The following is a 23,899-nucleotide window of genomic DNA, read 5'->3' as shown; positions in this document are numbered from 1 at the left end:
ATGAGATTTATCTCTCTATATATATATAGAGAGAGAGATATAAGAGAGAGATTTATCTCTCTATACATATATATATATATATACATATATACATATGTGTGTGTGTATATATATATATATATATATATATATATATATATATATATATATATATATATATATATATATATATATATACACACACACACATATATATATATATATATATATATATATATATATATATATATGTGTGTGTGTGTATGTGTGTATATATATATATATATATATATATATATATATATATACACACACACACACATATATGTATATGTATATATCGGAATTGGACAAAGCTTAGGCGAGGGTGTTTTACCTGTTCCACGTTTTTATCTGTATGATCAAGTGATCTGGGGTTTCATATTACTGTATCTGCTGGTGCAATTATAAGCAGAGAAACTTTTTTGGCATCTTTGCCCTGAACAAAAATGGTGGACCTGAACTTCTTAAAATGCACCTTTACATTTTCACTTGTTTTAGTGTTAACTTATTACTGTCGTGATGGTATGGTAACAAAATAATTGCACGATTAGTATTATTATTCATTAGACCATTTTAGAGTAGTACAGATTTGGTATCACTGGTTCATTTCCTGTTTTGAGTAGCAGAGTAGTTCAAAATAAAAGTCCGTGTGAAGTAATTTAAGCACTTTTTTTTTTTTTGCCTTTCAAATATGTAGTATTCATTACACAGCGTAAGCCATGACCGTGGTTTTCTTTTGTTATAGATCTGAGCTTATTGAGAAGATTCTGGTCTGTGCTCATTACAAATCACGATCATGTAACGATGCTCTGTAGTGATGGGCTTTACTGAACCCTGGCTCAACGTTCATCTAAAAGAGCCGGTTCAAAGATTCGACTCGTTCATGAACAACACATCAGCAGTGTTGCCAATTCTATTCAGGGGATAGTGGTTAAGGAATGCTCAAAAAGTCGCTAGATGACGCCATATTCATTAAATCATCGTGATTATTTAGATATGAAAACGCGTTAGATGAATAAGGAAGATTTTAAGCATAGATTATAATAGATTTTTAAATGAATAGAAGTTTAAAATGAACAAAATGCACGGGGTGTGGGACAAACAAAGGTGATCAGTGATTGGTCATTGGAAATTATGGTGATCAGTGATTGGTCATTTGGGAACAATGGTGATCCGTGATCAACTAATATAAACACATTTATTATAGTATTATATTATAGTTATTGTAGTTATAATACTAATTGATTGGACATTTGGATTAAATACATTTAATATTTGTTTATTAAAGAAAGAATTACAATCATCAAATTGAATATAACCACAGTTGTTATAATAATAATAATAATAATAAACAATACTGTGCAAAATTTTTTTGTTAATGATTCAACATGTTTAATTATATTGCATTTTGAGTAAATGGATTATGACACACTAGCTGATCTCTTCATATAACACCCATGCTGTATCAGCTACAATGGTTACCTGTCTCTTCCCAAATTCAATATAAGCTACTTATGTACATATAATATAAGCTACCTATACATTCAATGTTTTCTTTCCTCTTCTTTTTCTTCTTCTTTTCATTACTTTTAAAGCCAGCCAGATTCTGCTGATTCTATCTTTCTGAGCTTCTACATCCTTATACCCCCTCTCGTATCCTCATAACCTCCAGCAGAAGACTGTGATTTCCCAAACCAGGATTTCCATAATAAATTAGTGTTTAGTGTCAAGGTCCCCAAACCATGGAACCCCTAACCTTCTAATCAGCTACCCGGGGCTTTTAACCATTAAGCTACCACTGTTAGAAAGGAGATAGACAGACACAAGAGAAATAAAGAAATAAATTTATGGTGGTTAGTGGTTTTCAAAGGGGCAGGACCTCCTGGATATGCTTCACAACCCCCTTGGGGTCCCATACTTTGAGAACTACTGCTCTAGGGCAGAGCATCGTAAAACCCTTTCCTGTTCAGTTTCTTACAGTGGTGAAAATTACAACCCACCATTATCAGAGCTGTTCTATTCATAAGTTCTTATAGCTATTAGCCTATTTGACTGGTGAAATGTATTGAATGGGTTTAATCCCCACCTCAATAACTCAAAAACATCTCGACCTATAAATAATGTCCCATTTACTGTACGCATTTAAATAATGAGCCTAATAGTTGTATTGTTTGTAAAATAATTGTGCACTGAGGGGATCCGTGGAACTTATTTTACAGTTTAAAATTTCCCTGGCTTTAAAAAGTTTGAGAACTTCTGCCCTAGAGGGACGTGTGAACAGGCTGTGAAGCTTTTACTTTGAAGAGTTAAAAAGAGAAAGTATGTGCATTGCACTGGTAAGTGGTATCAGACTGCTGTAACTACGTCTAATAGACAAACGTCACCTAAGCATGAATATAGATGTGATTTATGAATCTTGATGCTGATTTATGATGAATGCGGCTGTGTTCCTGCACAATAATTGAATGAGTGTGTGTGTGTGTAAGTGTAAAATTATGGGCGTGTCCCACCCCAGCGCAGTCTGATACGTCAGAAAAAGAGAGCCGCTTGTGTAGTGAAGGGTTGGCTGCATGCACGGTCTATGGTTGGCTGTGGGAGGAAAAAAAACGCGTTTAAAAGAGGGGGATGGGGCAATGAGTTGTTTTGTGTTGCATTCCTGCAGTGTGCTTGACCTTTGACCTCGTTGTTGTGCTCGCTTCTCCTCGCATACCAAAGTGAGGGGTTTTCCCTGCAGTATGCCAGAAAGGAGGTAGCTCACACGCGCTGCGCCCTGGACGTGTTTACTAGCTGCTAGCTTACAAAAGGCTCGCGCTGTTTACCTACCTGAATCTGCAGTTAGCTAGCTAAAAACGAGGGATTGCTTTATTATTATTACTATTATTATTTTAACCGAGGCTCGCGCGTTGCATTGTAGGAGGCCGAGAAGGGAAAACGTCTTCTCTGTCCGTGCGAGAGGAGAAAAAAACGGAGAAAAGGAGGAGTAGGTGTGGAGTGTTGTGAATATCGCCGCGAGCTCGGTCAGGTCACTCTGCTCCGCGCGCTAGCTCTCTAGCTGTTTCACGCGCACACGTTTTTACTATCCAGCGCTCGCCGATTATTCGGCATAAACCCGCCGCAGAAACACGGACAAGACCGAGGAAATGAAGGACAAACAGAAGAGGAAGAAGGAGCGCACGTGGGCCGAGGCTGCTCGCATGGTAAATTACACACGCTTGTGTTTTGTATTGTTTCCGAATGTGTCAGTCTTTTTCAATGTTTTCGTGCGTCACGCGCGGCCAGACAAAGCTGCTGTTTTCTATCAAGCCGCTGCGACTGCCTTGTGTAGCTCACACAACAGCTTTCCCACCAGTCAGGACAATACCAGGGTTATTTAAAAAAAAAAAAAAAAAAAAAAAAGAACCAACATGTACTTCTAAATGAAACACGCTTTAAATGTACACATCAATAAAACGCAGAGAGGGTGGACACGCACGTGAACGAGGACGCAACTTGTAGCTTAGCAGTATTAGCACGGCTACCCGTTTGACCCTTTGTTTGCGTGTCTCGAATTAGCTAGCGTTTGCTTGCTAGCTGGAGATTACAGAAAGCACGTATTAGCTACCACGAAACCATTCCTCCCTTTTTAATTAATTAATTAATTTATATATATGATTATAATGCTCGTCCTGTCCAGTTTCAGCTCGTCGTGTCTGACCTTTTGTTTAAAACTGCAGAGCTTTTAATTTCCACACAGTTTGACGCAACCTGAGCTTCCTGCCTTCTAACGGGCTAGCCTCAGATTGCTAAAGGGAAATAAGCAATACCCTGCAATACACATGGATGTCTAAACTGTTTATTATTGTTTAAAAAGATATGATTATAATTTTAAAAACGTACTGCAAGTAGGTTTTTGTTCAACACGACCCAGTTTGACAAAAAAGAATTGACTGACAAGCTTGTGTTTGAATTGCTCTTTATCTCCTGCAACTGCTTTGTTTTTAAACATTATGCCTCTCATTGATATTCCCATCACTGTTTACATATATTAGCCTGTTCTGTGGAGTAATACTATTTTTTATAAGACTGACACGACTTATTTAAAAGGAAAACAAAACAAATTCATACTAAATGTGCAAAATTAGCAAGGACGTTTCTAGAAGAGAACCCCATTTAGCTGTAGGCTGGTCTGTAAAGCTGAAATATTGCCTGAACCTTCATCAACCTAATGTACACTGTAATCTAAACCTTCGTCGTTTTTTCATTGGAGACTAGGTCCAAACTAAACGTGAGGTATGACGTGTATCGCTGCTGTAGATGAAAGACATCAGACCCAGAAGGAGAAGTGCTTCCTGTTTCAGATGCTCTCCACAAAGTGTTGACTAGCAGCCAAGAGAAATGTTTTAGCTAAACCACTGAAGAGCAGAGCCGTTTTTACTGTTGTCACACTGCTTAATATTTCTGGTTTGTATGGTTGTACGATTTGGATAAACCTACACTTCTTATTCTGATGGCCCGTGCTGATCATGCAGTAGCCGAGGCTACATTTCTGAACAAACCTTTTCAATTAAGATGTTGACTGTCTCTAAACTTCTTAAATGTTCTAGCTGAAGTTGTCTTCACATTGTGTCTGCTCTCTTCCACGATGACTTCCGAATGTCCAGACCGGGTATTGCCTTCGAGATAGCTCAGACTGTGTTACCTAGTGGTGTTTGCTTCTGCAACTCTAAGGTTACAGTTTAGGGTGGGGTGCAGCGCTGGCACCAGACTGCTTCCCCATATTTTGTCGTTCAAAGGCCTTTGTGGGAAATGTGGAAAAAATATCTGTGGTGTCACCAGAAGTGTTGACATTTCCTAATTGGTTGACACATTGCTTTCTAGTTAGCCTGATTTGTTGGTTGCTTAGTAGTCTGTCTGTCTAGATGGTTTCCACATATAAGGAGACTAGTGCAGTATATCTTTGGACACACACACACATCATCTTTTGAATTGTCACAATTAAAATAGATGGATTGGCTGATTTAAAGATGGTTAAGTAGCACACATCTAGCACATTATTTAATTGTTTATTGTTACATCGAAGAAGGGATGATAAGCGATTTCGTCGAAAGCACGCCTCTCATCTCAGCTATTACACCCAACTTGGATCTGTATCTTGACTAGGGCTGCAACTGACGATTATTTTCATAATCGATTAGTTGGCCGATTATTTTTTCGGTTAATCGGATGGGGGCGGGGCAAACTTTCAGTGCACCTTTTTTGTGTTTATTTAAAATAAAATCCACAAACTGAGTGTTACAAATATAAATTCAGACTAAAACTTTACACAAATGTTTGTCCAAAACAGAAAAGAATCCAACACACACACACAAGAATATGTATTATTAATTTAGGACTGTAGTTTAATTCGGTGCTTTTTATAAATCCATTAAAAAAAATGCATAAGTACTTATGTAATATAAATATAAACTAACTTAATCAGATGTATAAAAATATAGATGGATAGTTAGATAGATGGCATTATTTTTATGGATGCACAAAAAGCACTGAATTAAACTCCAGTCCTAAATGAATAATAAAAACTCACTTTCACTGCATCTTGTGGTTTCTGTTACTCACTGCCTTTAGACATATTATTTTACTTTTGATCATAGTGTTTTAATTAGACATTACAGATCTTACTCGCACTACACTCTGCATCGCGCGTGACGAGCAACGCAGCCTCGTTACTAACGCATTACTTCCGTTATAATATAAGACAAGTTACACTGCAAGCGCGCAAATACAGCATATAATGACAAACTTAGATTAAATGAAACCTTTTTAGCAACTCACGACCGCATCACTGTCGTGCATCCGTGTTGCAGAAACTCTGCTTTATAAAGTTTAGAAACCTTCTCCGTGGTGTTTAATATAAATGCTCCCTGCCTTAGAGGACCTGGAGGTCGCACACTTTCTTTCTCAGTCACGTGGTGGTTACACCTCAGTCTGATGAGTCCGTAGTCCTTGCATAGTGTAAGTGTATAGTACTTCATTTGGGACACAACTTATTTACTCTCTGAAGCGTGTTTTCTGAACAGAAGTAACGTAATGAGTAGATCTCCCCCGTGCCGCGCGCAGATCAACTAATCGATAATGAGATTCGTTGACAACGATTTTCATTATCGATTTAACGATTAGTTGTTGCAGCTCTAATTTTGACTAGATGCACTGAAGGGTTCTGAACCCAGTGTCATATGAATAAGTTCTAGCAAATGGTATCGACAGTTAGGTTCATCAGTTTATTCAGCTCCACATATTGCTTTTCATATGTTTTTAATCAGCATAAAGCCCATTTTGTACCAAAAGCATCGCAGTTAATCCAATGAGATTTTCACAGCTTTCCAGGTGTTTGGCGGTTACAAATGGGACAAAAAAGGTGGGCTTAAGAAGCGAATGAAATTTTGGCAGCAATGGTCTGCGAGTTTTAATTATTTAATATTCCATGAATCAATTTTTCTTTTTTTTTTGCATAGAACATTATAAATAGGGACGCTCCAATCGATCGGCCGATAATCACATTCTCCGACTCGATAGGTAGTCTCTAAATTTGGCCGATCTCACGGTCCGATTGCAATTTGATGACGTGAAACACATTACGGCGTTAAACTTTAGCGCTGCACTTATGTCCTCGCCAGTGTGGAATTAAGAGGACTCAAGAAACAATGAAAAATTTGCCATTTACTGTGTATTTTTAAAGGCCATATTAATATGAATATTTGTTGTTTATTTATTTGATTCTCAGTCAAAACAACAATCTATAACATTACTGTAAATAATATAACCAAGGCAACATCTGTGGTATTACTTTATCTGGAGGGGGGGGGGGGGGGGGGTGACGGTCAACAGAAAGCTTGAACGATCAGGATCAGGATCAGGATTGGCCAATCATGATGACAAGAAATTGGTGATCGATATCCGCTGCAAAATCCTGATTGGAGCATCCCTAATTATAAATTACAGTTGGTAAAATTCTCCCGAGACACCATACGCATCCACATTTCGGGCAGCCTCCAATGTCAAGAACCTCCTAGACTAATTCCTGCAAAGCCAGATATTCAAATTGTATTTACTTTCATTCTGTATACAATGCAGAACGTTGGCGAGAGATGTCCTTCATGGATGCAGAATTTGGACATTCAAGATGCAAAATGGTGTGAATTAGTGCCTGCTCTTATAGAAGTACTTGCTTGTGGATTAGATGATGGTCTTTCTTTTGAACTTCAACAGTGTATGTGTGGGGGGGAGGCAGGTTAACTTTTTACTTGTTTTAGATTATGGACATATTTTGTACATGTGTGTTTCAAAGTCAGCTTTGAAATCATTGGATTTTTTTTCTCAATCAGCTTTAAGGTTCATTACATGTCAGAAGCTGTACTATCTCCACTTTCAGTATGAATATGGATACACTGGAGCATTGTTGTCTGTAAGGCAATTTTTGGTCAATTTCCCTTCATATCAAACGGAAGTGTTGCAGACGAAAAGCACAACATCTGTGAGCTCTGAATTCGGTAGGATGCTGTTTAGTTACAGCACCTAACCATTAAGGAACTTTGCGTTTATTTAATCTCCTCATCAGATTTTAAGATATTTATGATGGAAATGTTTCGGTATGATGCTCCTGTATTTAATTGTTTCACAGTGCTGTTATAAGTGTTCAATTTAAATGCTGTTTGTGGTAACTATGCTATTCTGCCGGCTTCTTGGCCAGGGTATGCTATTGAGAGTTTTTTTTTTTTTTTTTTTTTTTTTTTTTGGGTCTGTATGACTACCCTGGTGGTTAAACAAATGCTAAATAAATTACAGATGTTTTGTAATCCAACATTGGTGCAGTAGGATCGTATTTTCTGCCCATTTTCACATATAAAGTATGTCTGTCTGTGTATAATGTGTTTTTTAATGTCACTCCCTAAGCATTCTCAGAATTAAGTTAATACTGTATATGTGCCTTTTTTGTTAGAAAACATCTAACGTTTTCCTTTTATTGCTTTATCAAAGCACATTTTGGCCTCATTAGCGCATATGTGGTGTTTGGATGTGCTGTTGCATGGCAAAATCTGGGTGGGGCTTTTTTTTCTTTTTTTTTTTTTTTTTTTTTTTCTTTTCTTTTCTTTCCTTTCTTTCTTTTTTTTTAAACTGTTGCTGTAATTGAAGGGACTGCATATTTGTGGGAGCAAGTGACACTTCATATAGGCTGTGAGGTTCTCTCCAGATGGTTTCGTCTCTCTGCAGAGTTAGAATCATTTTGCTTTTTGCCTTAATGCCCCACAGAGCACCATTCGTTATTCAGAAATACCCATATAAAGTGCATGTTGAATTCCCATTTTGATCTTGCGTTTACCTTCTAATGACCGACACACACATTTGGCAAGATTGCGATTAGTTTTACGCAAATGGCGTCCCTGCGAGAGGCCTGGTCCCCCGTTTAGATGCTCAGAGGAACCTCTGTTCTTATTGGAATGTGACTTTTCAGTTGCTTCCTTGAGAGCAAAATCTGAGTCTGATAAAAGTCTGATTCGGATAACGTCTTAAACGCAGGATACCAAGCAGAATGTGCTAATATTTACACCATGATAATGGTGTATATAATAGTGTGTGCTGAGAGATTTTTCTGAGTACATATACAGCATCTAGGAGGAACCCTTATCCAGAGCAGAGTAATCGGCATCAAAAACACATCGTGTTAGTACTAAGTGAATGAATTAGGGCTGCAGCTAACGATTATTTTCCTAATCAATTAGTTGGCAGATTATTTTATCATTATTATTCTCCTTTTTCGTTTAATCGGATGGGGCGGGGCAAACTTCCAGTACCCCCCAAAAAAATCCCCAAACTGAGTGTTACAAATATTAACTTAAGACTAAAACTTTACACAACTATTTGTCCAATTATATAAGACTGAAAAGAACCCAATACACACACCAGAACATATTATTCATTTAGGACTGTGTGTGTATGTATGTATGTATGTATGTGTGTATGTATGTATGTATGTGTGTGTGTTTATGCATTACTTTTTATGGATGCACAAAAAGCACTGAATTCTACAGTCATAGCTATCCCTGGTTGATTGGTAGCGCCTGTCATTCCCCAGGGATTGGTTCAAATACCAGGTTCAATTCCATTTTATTTTTGGTGTGACATTTAATTTGACTCTCTGAATGATCGTTTATTTTATCCATCACTGTGACACTTGAACTTGTCTACCACTCATAGGTTTTTGCAAATTATCATTTCATTTGTAAATAAATTTCAAATAAATCCATCAATGAACGATCGTCAGCTCAGCTAACATATTTGTGACTGCATGTGAATAACCAAATTGATTCATTGTAAAACATCTCACTTGAATATATTTTGATACATTTAACATAATATATTAATATAATATATATTACACACACACTTTTTTTATGTATGTATAACACTTTTAAAACTTTCCGTGGAAATACTGCCCTAGACGGTAGAGTACGCAGTGCATAGTGTTAGTGTACAGTACGTCATTTGGGACACAACTTGTAGTATTTACTCTCCGAAGCGTGTTTTCGGAGCAGAAGTAACATAAGGAGTAAGTGTACCGTGCGCAGACCAACTAATCGATAATGAGATTCGTTGACTATCATTTTCATAATCGATTTTATCGATTAGTTGTTGCAGCTCTAGAATGAATAAATTTCTACATTAGATTGGCCACAGTTTGGTTTGTTTTTTCTTTTCAGGTATTGTTGTGTTCTTTTTTTTTTTTTTTTTTTGCCCCTCTAACCAGTCTTCGAGTTCTTTTGTTGGCATGACCTGTAAGCGATGTAATGTAAGCGATTCTGTGGGTGTTTCTGTTCCTCTGCACTGCACAGCATTACTTTCGATTCCTTTTCCTGTCTCACTGTCTTGGTTTCGGATTTGTTACAGCACCGGGGACGATTATGTAGCGTTTCCCTTTGTCTCTACGAGGCAGATGTCAACTTCCTTCACAGCCCACAGTGGCCTGAGAGAAATGTTCTCGATAGCCTTTGACCCTTTTCAGAAGGATTTTCAGTAATCGCAATTCCGAGTCGTCTTGCAAATGACTGCTTTTGTCCGATCCATTGCAGTTTGCTTTGTGATGAGGCACGGCATGTGTAGGCAGGTTGCATTTTCACATGCTACCGCTGTGATTGTTGTGAGGTTCACCTGAAAAGACTTTAGCTTATGGTGGCACACCTGCTCCTAAAACCCCAGGGAACATGGAGTATAGAGAGTAACAAGTGAAAGTGTGAGAATGAACACGAGTAATGTGCGACTGTAGGTTTCAGGGAGTATGGCTGGAATACAGAGCTGTATGGATGACCGCTTTTAGAGGGATAAGATGCTGCCAGTTGCCACTGCCAGGCAGAACCTAGTCTAGATTTAGAGCTGACGTATGTGCTCGGGGTAAATGTGTTCAGCCATGTAGGCCTGCATATGTCTCACTAGTGAGATGTCCTCCTCTACTTTCTGTTTTTCTCAAATAGGTTCTTGAGAACTTCTCGGACGCCCCAATGACACCTAAACAGATCCTTCACGTCATCCAGACAAAGGGACTCAAAGAAATGAGGTCCGTCATTAATGCACATGTATATGAGAATGATGGATGGCTTATGATATACATTAGCTATTTTTCACGAGTTTCATACTGAATTGCTTTTCTTTTTTTCTTTCCCTTCTCCAATCTTCAATTTTTGATGGCATCCCCTATCACAAAATAGAAGGTAAGTTGCTATGATTATTGTGCTATGTTAAAGAGCTATGATATATTAGCACTCGAACGTACTTTTATGTAAATATCGCTCTCGTGCACTTAGCGGCACAGCCCCCCTGGCCTGCCTGGTTACCATGCTCCACTCCCAAGTGAGGGGCGATAGAGTGAAGAACAGCATCTTCTTCAAGCTGCCAGGAAGAATGAGCCTTTTCACACTAAAGGTAGAAATGATGCACATTTGTTCCTCGCACTGATTCAGTGATACCATTTGAGGAAGTGTGTCTACTGTTCTAGCCTTGATGTGTACTCGGTCCTTCTGACGCGAATGTCTACGGGCTCTGTATTTCCAGAAAAATGCCCTGCAGTGGACGAAGAACCCGTCAGGTTCTGAGGCTTCAGACCCAAACGCCACACCAGCAGCTTCATCCACATCTACGTTCGGTACAGCAGAGGGGGCGGAGCAGGAGAGCGGTGACTCCACAGAAACAACGGCTGCTAGTGGGGAGAATGATGGTGCGTAAAACTCAATTGGTTGGTTTGTTGCGCCTGCAATGGTTTATTTTTGCTGCTTAAATGGGGATCTCACTCTAGAAACAGCAGAAACTATTTGTGTTCATGCTGACTGACATAAAACAGACCTGGTGCATCACATACTTCAGTGTATAAAATATATCCATGGACGGATCAGATGAGAAAACGTGGAATCTGGTCCGCTGTTAATTAGGTATCAGCATTTTTAGGCCAGCATCATCAGCCCCAGTAACCAATAGGGAGTGGTGCATTCGTAATATGAAAATAATCATTATATTTATTTATTTATTTTATATATATATATATATATATATATATATATAAAATTAATTACATACACACACATGCATACTTCAGTGGCTGGGATCGCACTGGGGCATGTCAAATCAGAAACGTGCCTTTTTCATTTTTTCTTTGTAAAGGTTATAATTTGTCAATTTTTTTTCATTTTGTTTTTGTCCACCATGTGTATCTTAACACTGTTGTAAATGTTTTGTCCGGAATGTTTTGTTCAGAGATCTAAAGCATTAAATAAAACAAATCCAAATTAAGGACCGTCGCTACCTTTTAAGCTTCAAGAACTCGGGATGAGAGGGATACATTGATTTTTCTTTTCTTTTTCTCTTTTTTTTTTTTTTTTTTTTTTTTCCCTGAGAATGTGTGTGTTGCCATGGATACTGCAGCAGCACATGACATCCCGCAGTGACCTAGTTGAGAGTGGTTTAAAAACGTGCATGTGATTGTGTGCGTGATGCAGGGAGATGGATCTCTAGTGGGGACAATTAGAGCTAAATTATGAGAGTGTTTTACATATGGAGTCAGAAGGTAGATTTCCGTTGCTCTTGTGCAGGGGTTGAGGTGTCTGGTCGTTCACTACCATAGCTCTGTTAAGTGTATTCAGCTATGCTTATTTGAGGTTTTGGTCTTTGTGATATTCATATCGGAACCGATCATTGCAACCATAGATTCATAGTGTATATGCGTTTTTTTTTTTTAGCACAGATCACACCGAGTATTCTGCCTGAAAGTTTATCATACGCACATGATTTGGACAAAGAACTGAGTAATATGTCTGAATTTTGAAATGTGTGCCGGCATTCTGTGCAGAGCTAAGCGTGGGCGTCTGTACCAACATATATGCATCTAATGTAAACAGTTTTCCTCTTACTGCCTTGCTGCCCCCCCAAAACCTTCTAGATCTCCTAAGAATTGTCACCTGACAATTTATTTAAAAAAAAACAACGGGGCATGCAGTGATTGGAAAATAATCAGCAACTGGGTGGTGTGATGCACTACAACCCTGAAGTTGATTTTATTTTCTAATAATAGCATGTTTTGAAGTATTTAACTCTTGTTCCACAGCTGACACTAGCAATTTTTTTTTTTTTTTTTAAATGACATTGTATCCATTTATAGTTACGATTTAATATTGTCGACATCCATGAGATAAGTTGGTTCCTGTAATCAGTTTTTGGCAGCTATGAACGGTCATTCATTTCAACAGAGAAAAAATGAGATGCTGATGAAGGAATAAGACAAAAAAATTCATCTGGTCTTATTACAGAGAAAATGGGAAGAATCTGTAACATTACTGGATTCATTTCTACATTCTGCACAGTTGGAAGCGTTTTCACACAAGTATTATTCCGCTCATAAACTTTTGTCTTGCAAACTTTTGGATTTTCTTGTACGAAGCATCATTTCAGATATATTACAGAACCTACACGGTCAAAGCAATAGACTGCTGTAAAAATGACTCCTAAAACCCGGAAATGGGCTAGCATTTTATCACGTCTGGTTCCGTCGTCCCGAAGTCAATGTTTTTGTTTTTTTAATGGTTTTTTTGGTTAAATGCCTGAAATAAGGTCTGTGGTTAACACGCGCTCTAGATATTTTCACATTTTTCATGACTTAGTTAAGCTTTTACCTGCCTTGAAAAAGGCGCTTCTAACGAGTGGCTAAATAGGGCTACAGAGGTTGTCTGGGCCATTAAACGTTGAACAGGAAAACTCCTCTACTACTGCCTAGTCGTTGTGTTTATACTCACGCTCTTGCAAACTATTCCCACTTAAACTTTCCAACTTGTATGGTTATCAATTTTATAGTATTTTCTGGTTGTAGTATTTTTTTTCAAATTGTAGCGCTATAAGGCTTAGTGGTGGTGACGTTGAAGTCATGTGACCGTGGTGTAGTTTTTTTTAGCTTTTTACTTCTGCCGTTTGTATTTAGGCTTAAATTCATAGGTTGTGTTCATTTGTGAAGTTTGTCGATGTACAAAACCTGTAAGACTCAAAGTTTTGTTGAGCTTATTTTCTGCAATAATCTAAAAGCCAATGGAAAAATCCTACTGGCTTTTTGTCAAGGGAACCAGGGTGATGCTTGTTTACATCCAGGTTTGCCTACAAATATGTAATTTTTGCTGATGTCTATGACAATATAGTAAGCTAGTATTTACCAAATGTTTTCCCTGTTTTTGCGTCCTGTTTCAGCCTCAGTGGATGAGACTTCCTCCAGTGCCTCTTGCTCAACAGAGCCACAGACACGACTAAGTCGATCGTCACAGGTATCTTCTCTCACGCTATATCTATCTATCTATCCATCTGTTTTGTAATGTAAATGCATGCTTTGTGTTGCTAATTTTTGTCCCTGCCTCTCTACAGTCAGGGCGACAGAGGAAGAAATCTGTTATGATGCCCCGTGTGGTTCTTACTCCACTGAAGGTCAATGGCGAACACGTCCCATCAGGTTACTTTCTTTTTCCCTCTCTTCCTTTTCTTCCTCCTTTCCTGCCACTCTCCACTCTCTCTGCAGTGGTTTGTAAACCCATTCACTTTGACTGTGGTCTGACAGTGTTTTGTAATGTTACATACTGACAGACTTTAATCATTTATACTGCTGTCTTCTCAAGGCCAGTACCCCCACAGTTCCATCCTGTCAGCAGCCTCCTCTGTGTGTGTCTGTTAACACTAAAACAGCATCTTCCCAGCAGGCACTGACTCTTTTTTGTGTAGCTTGTTCTTAGTTTACCTCCCTTTTGCTCGCAGTGTGTGAAACCAGTGTTTCTGGTTGTAAGTCCTGCTCTATGACCTATGGATATCTGACCCCTCTGCTTTCTGTTTGCATCCTCACTTGAGATATCCACTTACCCTTCTTGCTTGGTATCTCCATGTCTGGGGTGTCTCTCCTTGTGGCTTTGTGTGCGTGCACTAGCCAGCACTTTTTTTTGCCTGCTGTTCCAGCCTCTCCAATGTCACTGGCTTTTCTGCCTGTGCTGCCCTTACCACACTCACTCATTCTGCAAGTCTCACCAGCCTCCCTCCTCCCCCCACCTGTCCCCTCAGGAGCTGCGGGGAGGCGCAGGGAAGGGTCTAGGGGGGGTCCAGGCCCAGCACTTCGAGCCCGCTCCGAGCTGGGCTGGAAGCGCCCCCAGCACTTCAAGAGTATGCGTGGCCTACGTTCAGGTACAGAGGATGAGACCCTGTGGGACCCATTTGATCATTGCTATTTACCCCAAACCCACTTAATACACCACTTAACCATCCCATCTATTTACACCGTTCAGCGCCACCTTCCAGACCTGTCGTAGAAGTGACAGGTTGTTAAAATAAAGTGGAAGACCAATAGGATAGGGCTTGCTGCACTAAACAGGGGTTTGTTTTTAATTTGTCTTTACCTAATGGCCATATTTTAAACTTGTTAATTGTAGAGTGTTTACCTGTAAGCATTTCATTTCGCTTTGCTTTGGTTTGGTGAATTGTCTGCAAATGGAGACTGTACTGCTTGAAATTTTTTGCTTGTCTGTTAATTTAAATTTAAGTTGGCTGAGTACTGAATGAAGAACATGTACTTGCTTTTTCCTGCCATGCTCTGTGACTGAGTGAAATGTCTCCCTGTACAATTAGGGCTGAACGAGTTGCGATGAAATCGGAATCACTGTGTGTTTTTGTTTTTTTTTTCTTAAAACTTGTAATCACAGATACAGTTCTCACTCACGATTCTTTGATATATAATGAGGAGTTACTTTTAGCACTCCAAAATTTATCATGTTCTGAAGTGTCCCTACCGCACCTTTTTATACCACAGCAATTTGCCAATGATTTAAAACATTTTTTAAAAAATTAAATATCAAGACATACCATTTCAGTTTATAATATATTATAAACTGGTATTGTGTGTGTGTGTGTGTGTGTATGTGTGTGTGTGTGTGTGTGTGTGTGTGTGTGTATATATATATATGTATGTGTGTGTGTGTGTGTGTGTGTGTGTTTGTTTTATAGCAAATTACCACCTTCGGACTTATCGGAATAGAGATTTTGTGGTGTAAGCGTATATGTTAAAGTCTTACTTTACTTCAGAACACTGTAGCTTCATTTAATTACTGACTTGAATCATAATAGGATTCCAAGTGAGCAATGTGTCCTCCCAAATGTAAAAGAAAACCAGAAATCTATGATCTCTGGTTAAATAATTAGTTGTTGGTTCTTTTCTTCTACCGCTAGAAAGTTATAATCCACATTTGAAGAGGAAAATTGGCTTTGATAAATGAATCACTGACTATCTTTAAGCGAGATGCAGCCATGAATCACTCAATCCAGTCATTCATTTCATGTTTACTAATTGAGAATTTAACATTGAGTACATTAATATTAAACGTTTTGTTTAGGACAAATTTGTTCCTTCTCAATACAGTGGGCATTTGGATTATTTTAAAATTCACTCACAGCTTAGCTTGTGTCCAAGTCACCATGCTTCAGGGGTGTGTGTGTAGCACAATGTCAATGGTCACAGTGAATAAGGAGGTATAGTGACATGATTTATACAATGGTTGCATACAATGAGTGCAAATCCTGCAAATTTGATGATGTTCTTGAATCATTTTGCATTGAGGGAAGAAGGAAAAAAAGAGGTCTCAATTATAATACACATTTTTTTATGTAGCCCTATGTGCAATACAACATTGTTTGTAACCTGAAACATGTTTTCAAAGATTATCACAGTAATCAATACTGACATGCTGATATTTCGTAGTTGTGGGATCTGTAATATAGGGTTCAATATTGTACCACATAGCATTTGTCTTTATATGTCCTTCAGCAGCAGTGCTGATTTGAGGTTTGAATTTGCAGGACCCATGAAGAGGAATAGGGGTGGTGTGGAGGTGGACTTTGAGACCCCAGGCTCAATCCTGGTCAACACGAACATCCGTGCACTAATTAACACGCGCACATTTGCAGCATTTCCTCCTCACTCTCAGCAACAGCTCCTTCAACTTCTCCCTGAAGTAGATAGACAGGTGTGTGGTTATAGCTGTTATCATTCTCTCCTTTTCTGTTATGATCTGTCAAACATTTACCTCAATATGCTGTCTTTGAATTGTGTTTTATGTTAATGTTAGGTTGGTCCTGATGGTCTTGCCCGACTGAGCAGTTCAGCACTGAATAATGAATTTTTCACTCATGCATCTCAGAGCTGGAAAGAGAGGCTTGCTGAAGGTGAGGGTCACCTTGATTGAGGAACTCAGTGCTATTTATTATTTTTATAGAGTCCTGAATTAACTGTTTAGTATAACCATGCTGTGTACGCTTATGTTGGAGATTACATTAATATGGAATTAATTAATATGGAAAGTCCTTTTCTCTCTAAGGTGAGTTCACGCATGAGATGCAGGTTCGCTTTAGACAAGAGATGGAAAAGGAAAAGAAAGTGGAGGCATGGAAGGAGAAATTCTTTGAGGAGTATCATGGCCAGAAGTAAGGTTCTTTGTCATATATTTAAAATAAATCCTATTGTATTTATTAAAGTGCTGATAAAACCATTTTTTACATGTGTAATTAAATAACATTGACTCCTCCACACCTTTCCTTATAGATCTGGCTTAACCCGTGAGGAGGCGTTAAAACTCACAATGAGTGATGCAGGAGACGTTTCTGGTTCAGTCCTTGGGGCTGATGCTGCTGCAGCCACACCCAAGAGGAGAGGCGTCGGAAGACGACGAAGGGAGGGCCGTATCAGGAGACGATCACGTGCTGACCTCAGACGCAGGGCGCGCCGCCCACTCTGCAAGGCCACTCCTGCAGCAGTGACTCAAGAGCAAGAAGAGACCCAGGCAGCTTTGGAAGATGTGGCCCCAACTACGTCACCTGTCCCAGAATCCAGCCCGGTGCAGGCAGAGGTTGTCCTTCAAGCCGAATCAGTATCAGAAGCTCCAGTGGAGACACTCTGTACAGAGGCAGCTCCCTCCCCTGCCCCTGTGTCTACTCCTACTCCTCCTGCATCTACAAGCTCAACCTGCGATGAACCAGAAGGTTCCACCAGCCTGCTGCCTGAAGTTGTGGAGCCCACTGTTGCCTCCACCTCCTCGCCTTCCTCATCCTCTTCCTCAACATCCTCATCGTCCTCTCCATCGTCATCACCCTCCTCTACCTCTGACCGGCAAGGAGCCTTTGCTGCTAGCTCTGACTCATCATCTTCCTCCTCATCCTCAACTGCTGCTGTTGCCACTGACCCACTGGATGATGGTGCCTCAATCACCACTGGCACAGCAGGCACCGGTGCAAGCAGCAGGGAGAGCAGCCCCGCAGCAAGTCCTGCTACAGCCAGCCCTGCCATCCAGCTCAAGGATCAGAAGAGGAGACCTGACGAGTCCCAGGCCTTCACCAGCTTTCCCGAGAAGAGGGCACGATTGGATGAGCATCAGTCCTTTCGTAACACAGTTGACTGTGTGCACTCAGAAAAGCCGCAGCCTACAACAGAGGAACCCAAGGTCCCGCCAATCCGGGTATGATGGCCATGTTTGTAGTACGTTAGTGTTTGCTAGGATTTCAAGGCAAATCTATTGGATATCTTTTCGTTTAATGTTATAATTAAGTCCTTACACTGAGCAGTTAGACACAATTTTAATAATACGTTCCTTTAAGTAACTGCGTGCCTGTCTTTTTCCTTTTCTTCTGTCTCCTTTTTTCCTAGATTCAGCTCTCCCGGATCAAACCTCCGTGGGTCAAAGGGCCGCCAACGTACCAAATCTGTCCCCGCATCGTGCCCCCCAACGAGGGGTCGCGGCGCAGTGGGACGGGGGCGCGCACCTTGGCGGACATCAAGGCCCGTGCCCAGCAAGCCCGTGCACAGCGGGAAGCCGCTGCTGCTGTTGCAGCCACTGGAGACGGGGCAGGGCCTGGGGGGGGCGGCCCGGGGGGTGGTACTGGGATACCGGATTGCTCCAGCGGGAGGCGTTCGAGAGAGCACCCGGGTCCCATTGAACCTGGAGGAGGAGGAGGAGGAGGAGGAGGAAGAAGAGTTGATGTGGAGGGCCAGGAATCGCCTGCAAGCACTCATTCGTCTGGAACACAACTACAGCTATCCAATGTAGAAACTCCAGAAAAACCTCAAGCCTCTACCCCACAAACTATGCCATCTCCATCGTCTGTGTCATCCAATCCTTCAGTGCTACCATCTGAATCCCCTAAAACCCTCACACCGTCACCAACCGAGTCCGACAGTCCAGCCTCCCAGGACCAGGTGGATGATGTCTGTGGAGGGGAGGAGGTGACTGTCAGCTCCAGTGATAAAGCCTCTGAGCAGACCTCGGACACTCCTGTGCCTACTCCCAGTGAGCCTGAGTCTGTAGGCAGTCAACAAGAGAGTAGGGTTGAAGAACCAGATTCAAATGACAGTAGAACAGTGACTCCCAATTACACAGTTACATCAGTGTCCAGTGAAGCAGTAAATCTTGTTCCCACATCGATACCTGACTCACTGCCTAGGTTTGGTGCCCAAGGTGTGGATGTGATCAGAACCTTGGCAGCATCATCTCAGTCTTGGGAAGGTGAGCAGAATTTGGGTGAACATCGTTCTGGCACCACCGGGGTCATTCAGCACGGGTCAGATTTGAAAGTCCCCAAAGAGACATTTGTTGTAGCCCGCAATGGTTTTGTAGGTGGTGCAGAGGATCATGTGGTTAGGGAGAGAGTATTGCAGGAGCACAAGAGTGCAGAGATTGAGACTGATGGTAAATATGTAAGTTCCCTCTCATGTCTACCAAATAATATGAGAGAGGAAGATAATGGTATGCACAGTGACTCCACAGAGACGGCATCAGACTTTGAGAATGAATCTCAAGAGGATGATACAGTGGACTGGCACAGAACAATGGACCATAATGGAGTGCAGGGTCAGAAAACAAAGTCTCAGAATCAGCCTGTCATTCAGACACCAACTCGTCTTACTTCATGCACTTTGAGCTCTCCCCAGCATCAGCAGCCTGTAATCCAGGCCCATGTCTCTAACCCTGCTCATAGCCAAACTGTCATTCAGGCTCGTTTTCCCAATGGCATGCCAAACCAGCCAGTGATTCAGACACAAAAGTACCATTCAGTCCACACCCATGGCATAAACCATGTCCAGGAGCAAAATTCCAATGCCTTGACTCAGGTCCATGTGCAGCCATATCTCATGCATGTAGAGAAGGACCAAAACAAGGCTCACGGTCTTAATGAGAGTAGCAGTGGAGGAAAGCCATTTAGCCCAATAGAAGATGATGCAAAACCTTTCTGCAGAGCGCTTACAGATGATTCTGGTTTTAAAAACTCTGCCAGTCTTTCTGCTGTTAAGAGAATTCAAGGTACTGTGCGACCTGTATCCTCTGTAGAGGCAAACAACCCTCTAGTTACCCAGCTTCTTCAAGGCAGCCTACCTTTGGAGAAAGTCCTACCCCAGTCACACTCTGCAAGTAAGCTGGAGATAAATAGAATCCCAGGGGCACCAGCTGGTTTGCCATCCAACCGCCAGCCTGGAGGATCTCCCATAAACATGGCTCCCCGCTTCAGAGCTCCAACTGAAACAGAACCTGCTGGTTCAGACTTTCAGCACAAAGCCCCTTCTACTCATCACCTGTCACCTGTGCCTGGAAGAAATTATGTTCCCTCACCACCTGCCATTTCACAGCCTCGGATGGCATGCTTGCTTGATGAAGCAAGCTCCCGTGGCACAGTTGTCCAGCAGTTTGTTCCTCAGCAGTCAGGGAGTGTTGTACCTCCTGGTGCAGTACCAGTTATCACCCCCCTCCCCTCCTCCACTTCTTCCTCTTCTAGGCATTCAATGGACATGAACTCTCAAAGTGCTCAAGCTTTGGAGTCAGCTGTGATAAAAGAGCACCACATCCCTCAGCCTTCACGTGGTGACACTCCAGACAGGCAAGCAGCTGGTCTTCAGCAACACTCTCTGAACCTCTCCCAGACAATCTGCAGAACAACACCTGATGCTCCCTCCCCTCCACATGGTGACCTTTGTCCTTCTGAAGTTTTACCTACTGTTAAGATCAGCTGGCGCCCATCAAAATCACAGCCACCCCAACCTCAGTCCTATCAGCAACAGCTCGCTCATGGGGCTAGTGTGAAAAATGAAGTCTCCTCACGCCCCTCGTGCCAGCAAGCTCTCACCAAAAATTCACAGGCATCAATGGGTGGCAATGGCTCTGTTGTTGTAACCAAAAAAGAACCCCAGAGCTCCATAGACAGTTATACAGGAAGTGGGGGAGCCATGGAAGGACTGCTGAACATGGAAATGTCACTTGTAAGAATGGCAAAAAAAGAGCAAGGCAAAAATCTTTACATCCGTCATACAGACTCCTCAGTCTCACCTGTGTCCTCTTCTCCTTCCTCTACCTCTGCCTCGTCATTTCCCTATCATCTGTATGGAAAGCTGCCCAAGTTGCAGCAGAGTGGAGTTGGAGGTGCACTGGGTGGAGACACTGGAGGAGGGTCCTCATCTGGCTTCAGCTACACAGCTAATGTCTCTGTAGTGGACGGTAGCGGCTTCTCACGCAGCATAGCAGATAGTGTGCTGCAGCTGCGGCCACGTGTAGGGAACACTGGAAGCCAGAGCACAGCCCTTAGTATCCAGGCATTTGCTGACAGTGCAGCAGAGGAGGTGGCACTTAAGTGCTCCTGCCGCCTCAAGGCAATGATTATGTGCCAGGGGTGTGGTGCCTTCTGCCATGACGATTGCATTGGCCCTTCCAAACTCTGTGTTTCCTGTCTGGTGGTCAGATAGTGTGTTACAGCACCTCTGAACTGAGTCCAAGTCCGTGCTAATGCATTGGCGTCCCAAGACTTTACCTGTTCTCAGAAACCAGAGGAACTTTTGGACTCAACTGAGCAAAGAATATATGGTATTACTCTTCGTGTGGATACCTGGCCTGATTTTTGATGTTGGATAAAGCAAAACAATAGGGCTAGTAGATGCCCTGCAAGATCAAATTTAGTCTGTATTTTTGCTTCATATTTTTTTCTATTGCTGTTATGATGGTGTTATGATGTGTATTATTATTATTATTATTATTATTATTGTTGTTATTACTGTTTATTATTATTATTATTATTATTATTATTATTATTATTATTATGACTATTATAATTATTGTCGGTATTAAGTGAATTTACATGGCACGGTTGATTGTAGATTGTGCCTTTTCTTTCTTTTCCACAAAACATTTACCTCATCTACTTGACACCAATCATTGGTTCAGTGTGAAAATGGTGGTGTTCATGTTTGCATTTTTCTCTCACCTACCTCTCTAAAAAGAGAGAGTGAAGAGTTGTTTTGCGCATCTTGTCTTGCAAAGAAATATTTTTTTAAATCATTAAACAAGCCAATTCTTTTGTTATTTTGTAAGTGCTTCCTTTCTTTTTTATTTTCTTATCCAAAGTGAAGTCCAGTCTGTACTTGGCAGTTAAGCACAGTATTCTAATCTAATAAAGCTGACAATGAACAGATTGGCTCCTACATTTACTTTCCTTTTTACTTGCACTGTAATATGCTGTGTTCTGTGGCTTAAGAATCATTTCTGAACAGATACAGTGCTGTGAAAATTTGCTGTATTTCTGTGTAAAAATTGTGTATTTGCCCTGATTTCTTCTGGTTTTCTACATCTCGTACTAAATAGTTTTAGATCTTCAAACGAGATGCAACATAAAACAAAGGCAACCTGAGTAAACAGGATTTTATTTATTTATTTTTATTGAAGCAAAAAAAAAAAAAAGGTTATCCAACACTTATCACCAATATGAAACACTAATTGCCCCCTTAAATTTAAAATTTGGCTGTCCCACGTTTTAGCAGCAAAAACCAACCAAACGCTTCTCATAACTGGAGATCAGGCTTTCACTTACTCACTCATTGTGTTTTGGATAATTTGTCTTGCTGCATAATCCAGTTGCTTACGGACTGAAGACCGGGTATTAAAATCCTTTAGGATTTTCTGATACAGAGCAGAATTCATGTTTCCCTCAATTATTGCAAGTCAGGTTAGCAGTGGTTTTCACCTTGCCACTCTTCCATGAACGCCACTTTTGCCCAGTGATTTTATGATAGTGAAGTCATGAACAGTGACCTTTAGTGATGCAAGAGAGGTCTGTAGGTCCTTTTGATGTTGTCCTTGGCTATTTGGTGACTTCCTGGATGAGTATTTGCTGTGCTCTTGGAGGAATTTTGAAAGGTTGGCCACTTCTGGGAAGGTTCACTACTGTGGTGAGTTTTTCCAATTGGAGATAATGGCTCTCACTGTGGTACTTTGGAGTCCCAGAGCCTTTGAAATAGCTTTGTAACCCTTCCCAGACTGATGTATTTCAATCACCTTCTTCCTCATCATTTCTAGAACTTCTTTCAATTTTGGCATAGTGTGTTACTTGAGTGTTGATTTGATTGAACAGAGTTTGCAGTAATCAGGCCTGCTTGCATCTAGTCCAGCTGAACCCCATTATCAATACAGTTACATAGATTTGGGGAATTAGTAACTATGGGGTCAAATACATTTTCACACTGGCCCAGTTGGAATTGGAGAACTTGCTTCAATAATTAATGTTATCATTTAAAACTGTATTTTGTGTTTACTCAGGTTGCTTTTGTTTTATCTTCCCTTTTGTTTTAATTTCTGAAACAACTTGGTATGAGAGATGCACAAAAACAGAAGAAATCAGCAGATACTTTCACACCACTGTATATGAATATCTTGTTTTCCCCCATCATAACCACTACCACACAGTTTATCATGTTTGTAATAATATTAATCAATAGCAGAAATTTGGCTCCTGCAGTCAAATATGAAGTTTATATTCATGAGGGTTTTTTTTTTTTTTTTTTTTTTTTTTAATTGCAATATCAAGGTCTGTTTTACACTCTCAACCTTTTGTAGGAGTATTTTAATGTAATGTTATAAAGGGTTTAATGGAGTAGCACAGTTATGTAATTTTCTCAGTACTAGACATCAAACATGTGCAACTGATGTAGCGAAAACATGTCATGTCTGGAATGGTCAGCCTTGCACATTTTAATTACAAGTCATGTTTGTGTATGCATTATGACTAGAATGTACAGTTTCCTTCCCAGGAATTCACCTTGATTTTATTATTGCTCTATTTTTCTGTTTTGTTTTGTTTTGTTTTTTATGTAGCCTGTATCACTCAGAAGGACTGTCTGAAAGGGAGGCCTGTCACAATAACACTTCTTGATGGAGGATATATTGTCCCAGAAATAATTGCGATAAACAATTATTGTCATTTTAAGACTTTTATGCCACTGATTTATTAATATAATAGCATAATGCAAACATTACACCCTTTCAAT

The 23,899-nt window shown here is 40.5% G+C and overlaps 2 protein-coding genes across 3 annotated transcripts; both read left to right on the top strand.

Annotated features, from left to right (window-relative positions):
• The first annotated feature begins 3,079 nt into the window (after positions 1–3,079).
• LOC128635165 (polycomb group protein ASXL1) lies at positions 3,080–10,840 on the top strand. The gene is made up of 3 exons (XM_053686527.1): positions 3,080–3,218; positions 10,524–10,606; positions 10,758–10,840. The coding sequence occupies exons 1-3, from the start codon at positions 3,162–3,164 to the stop codon at positions 10,762–10,764; spliced, it is 147 nt and encodes a 48-aa protein (XP_053542502.1). The 5' UTR covers positions 3,080–3,161; the 3' UTR covers positions 10,765–10,840.
• On the top strand, positions 10,834–22,050 carry asxl1 (ASXL transcriptional regulator 1). 2 transcript variants are annotated; one of them, XM_017487517.3, is made up of 10 exons: positions 10,834–10,971; positions 11,101–11,263; positions 13,771–13,844; positions 13,942–14,026; positions 14,623–14,742; positions 16,408–16,574; positions 16,677–16,773; positions 16,926–17,031; positions 17,150–18,059; positions 18,248–22,050. In XM_017487517.3, the coding sequence occupies exons 1-10, from the start codon at positions 10,885–10,887 to the stop codon at positions 21,326–21,328; spliced, it is 4,890 nt and encodes a 1,629-aa protein (XP_017343006.2). In that variant the 5' UTR covers positions 10,834–10,884; the 3' UTR covers positions 21,329–22,050. The 2 variants fall into 2 exon arrangements, with proteins under 2 accessions (XP_017343006.2, XP_017343008.2); XM_017487519.3 differs by lacking the exon at positions 14,623–14,742.
• The last annotated feature ends 1,849 nt before the right edge of the window (positions 22,051–23,899 follow it).

This window comes from Ictalurus punctatus, chromosome 15 (assembly GCF_001660625.3).
Source record: "Ictalurus punctatus breed USDA103 chromosome 15, Coco_2.0, whole genome shotgun sequence".
Lineage (NCBI taxonomy): Eukaryota > Metazoa > Chordata > Actinopteri > Siluriformes > Ictaluridae > Ictalurus > Ictalurus punctatus.
The sequence above is the reverse complement of the archived record's forward strand: the minus strand, read 5'-3'. Positions and strand labels throughout refer to the sequence as shown.

Bases quoted from the DNA above. Each gene is read 5' to 3' on its own strand.
- asxl1 (XM_017487517.3), top strand. From the start codon at position 10,885: ATGCTCCACTCCCAAGTGAGGGGCGATAGAGTGAAGAACAGCATCTTC. The intron at 11,264-13,770 runs GTGCGTAAAACT...GTCCTGTTTCAG, and splicing joins TGCTAGTGGGGAGAATGATG to CCTCAGTGGATGAGACTTCC. The intron at 14,743-16,407 runs GTACAGAGGATG...TTGAATTTGCAG, and splicing joins TATGCGTGGCCTACGTTCAG to GACCCATGAAGAGGAATAGG.
- LOC128635165 (XM_053686527.1), top strand. From the start codon at position 3,162: ATGAAGGACAAACAGAAGAGGAAGAAGGAGCGCACGTGGGCCGAGGCT. The intron at 3,219-10,523 runs GTAAATTACACA...TTTCTCAAATAG, and splicing joins GGGCCGAGGCTGCTCGCATG to GTTCTTGAGAACTTCTCGGA.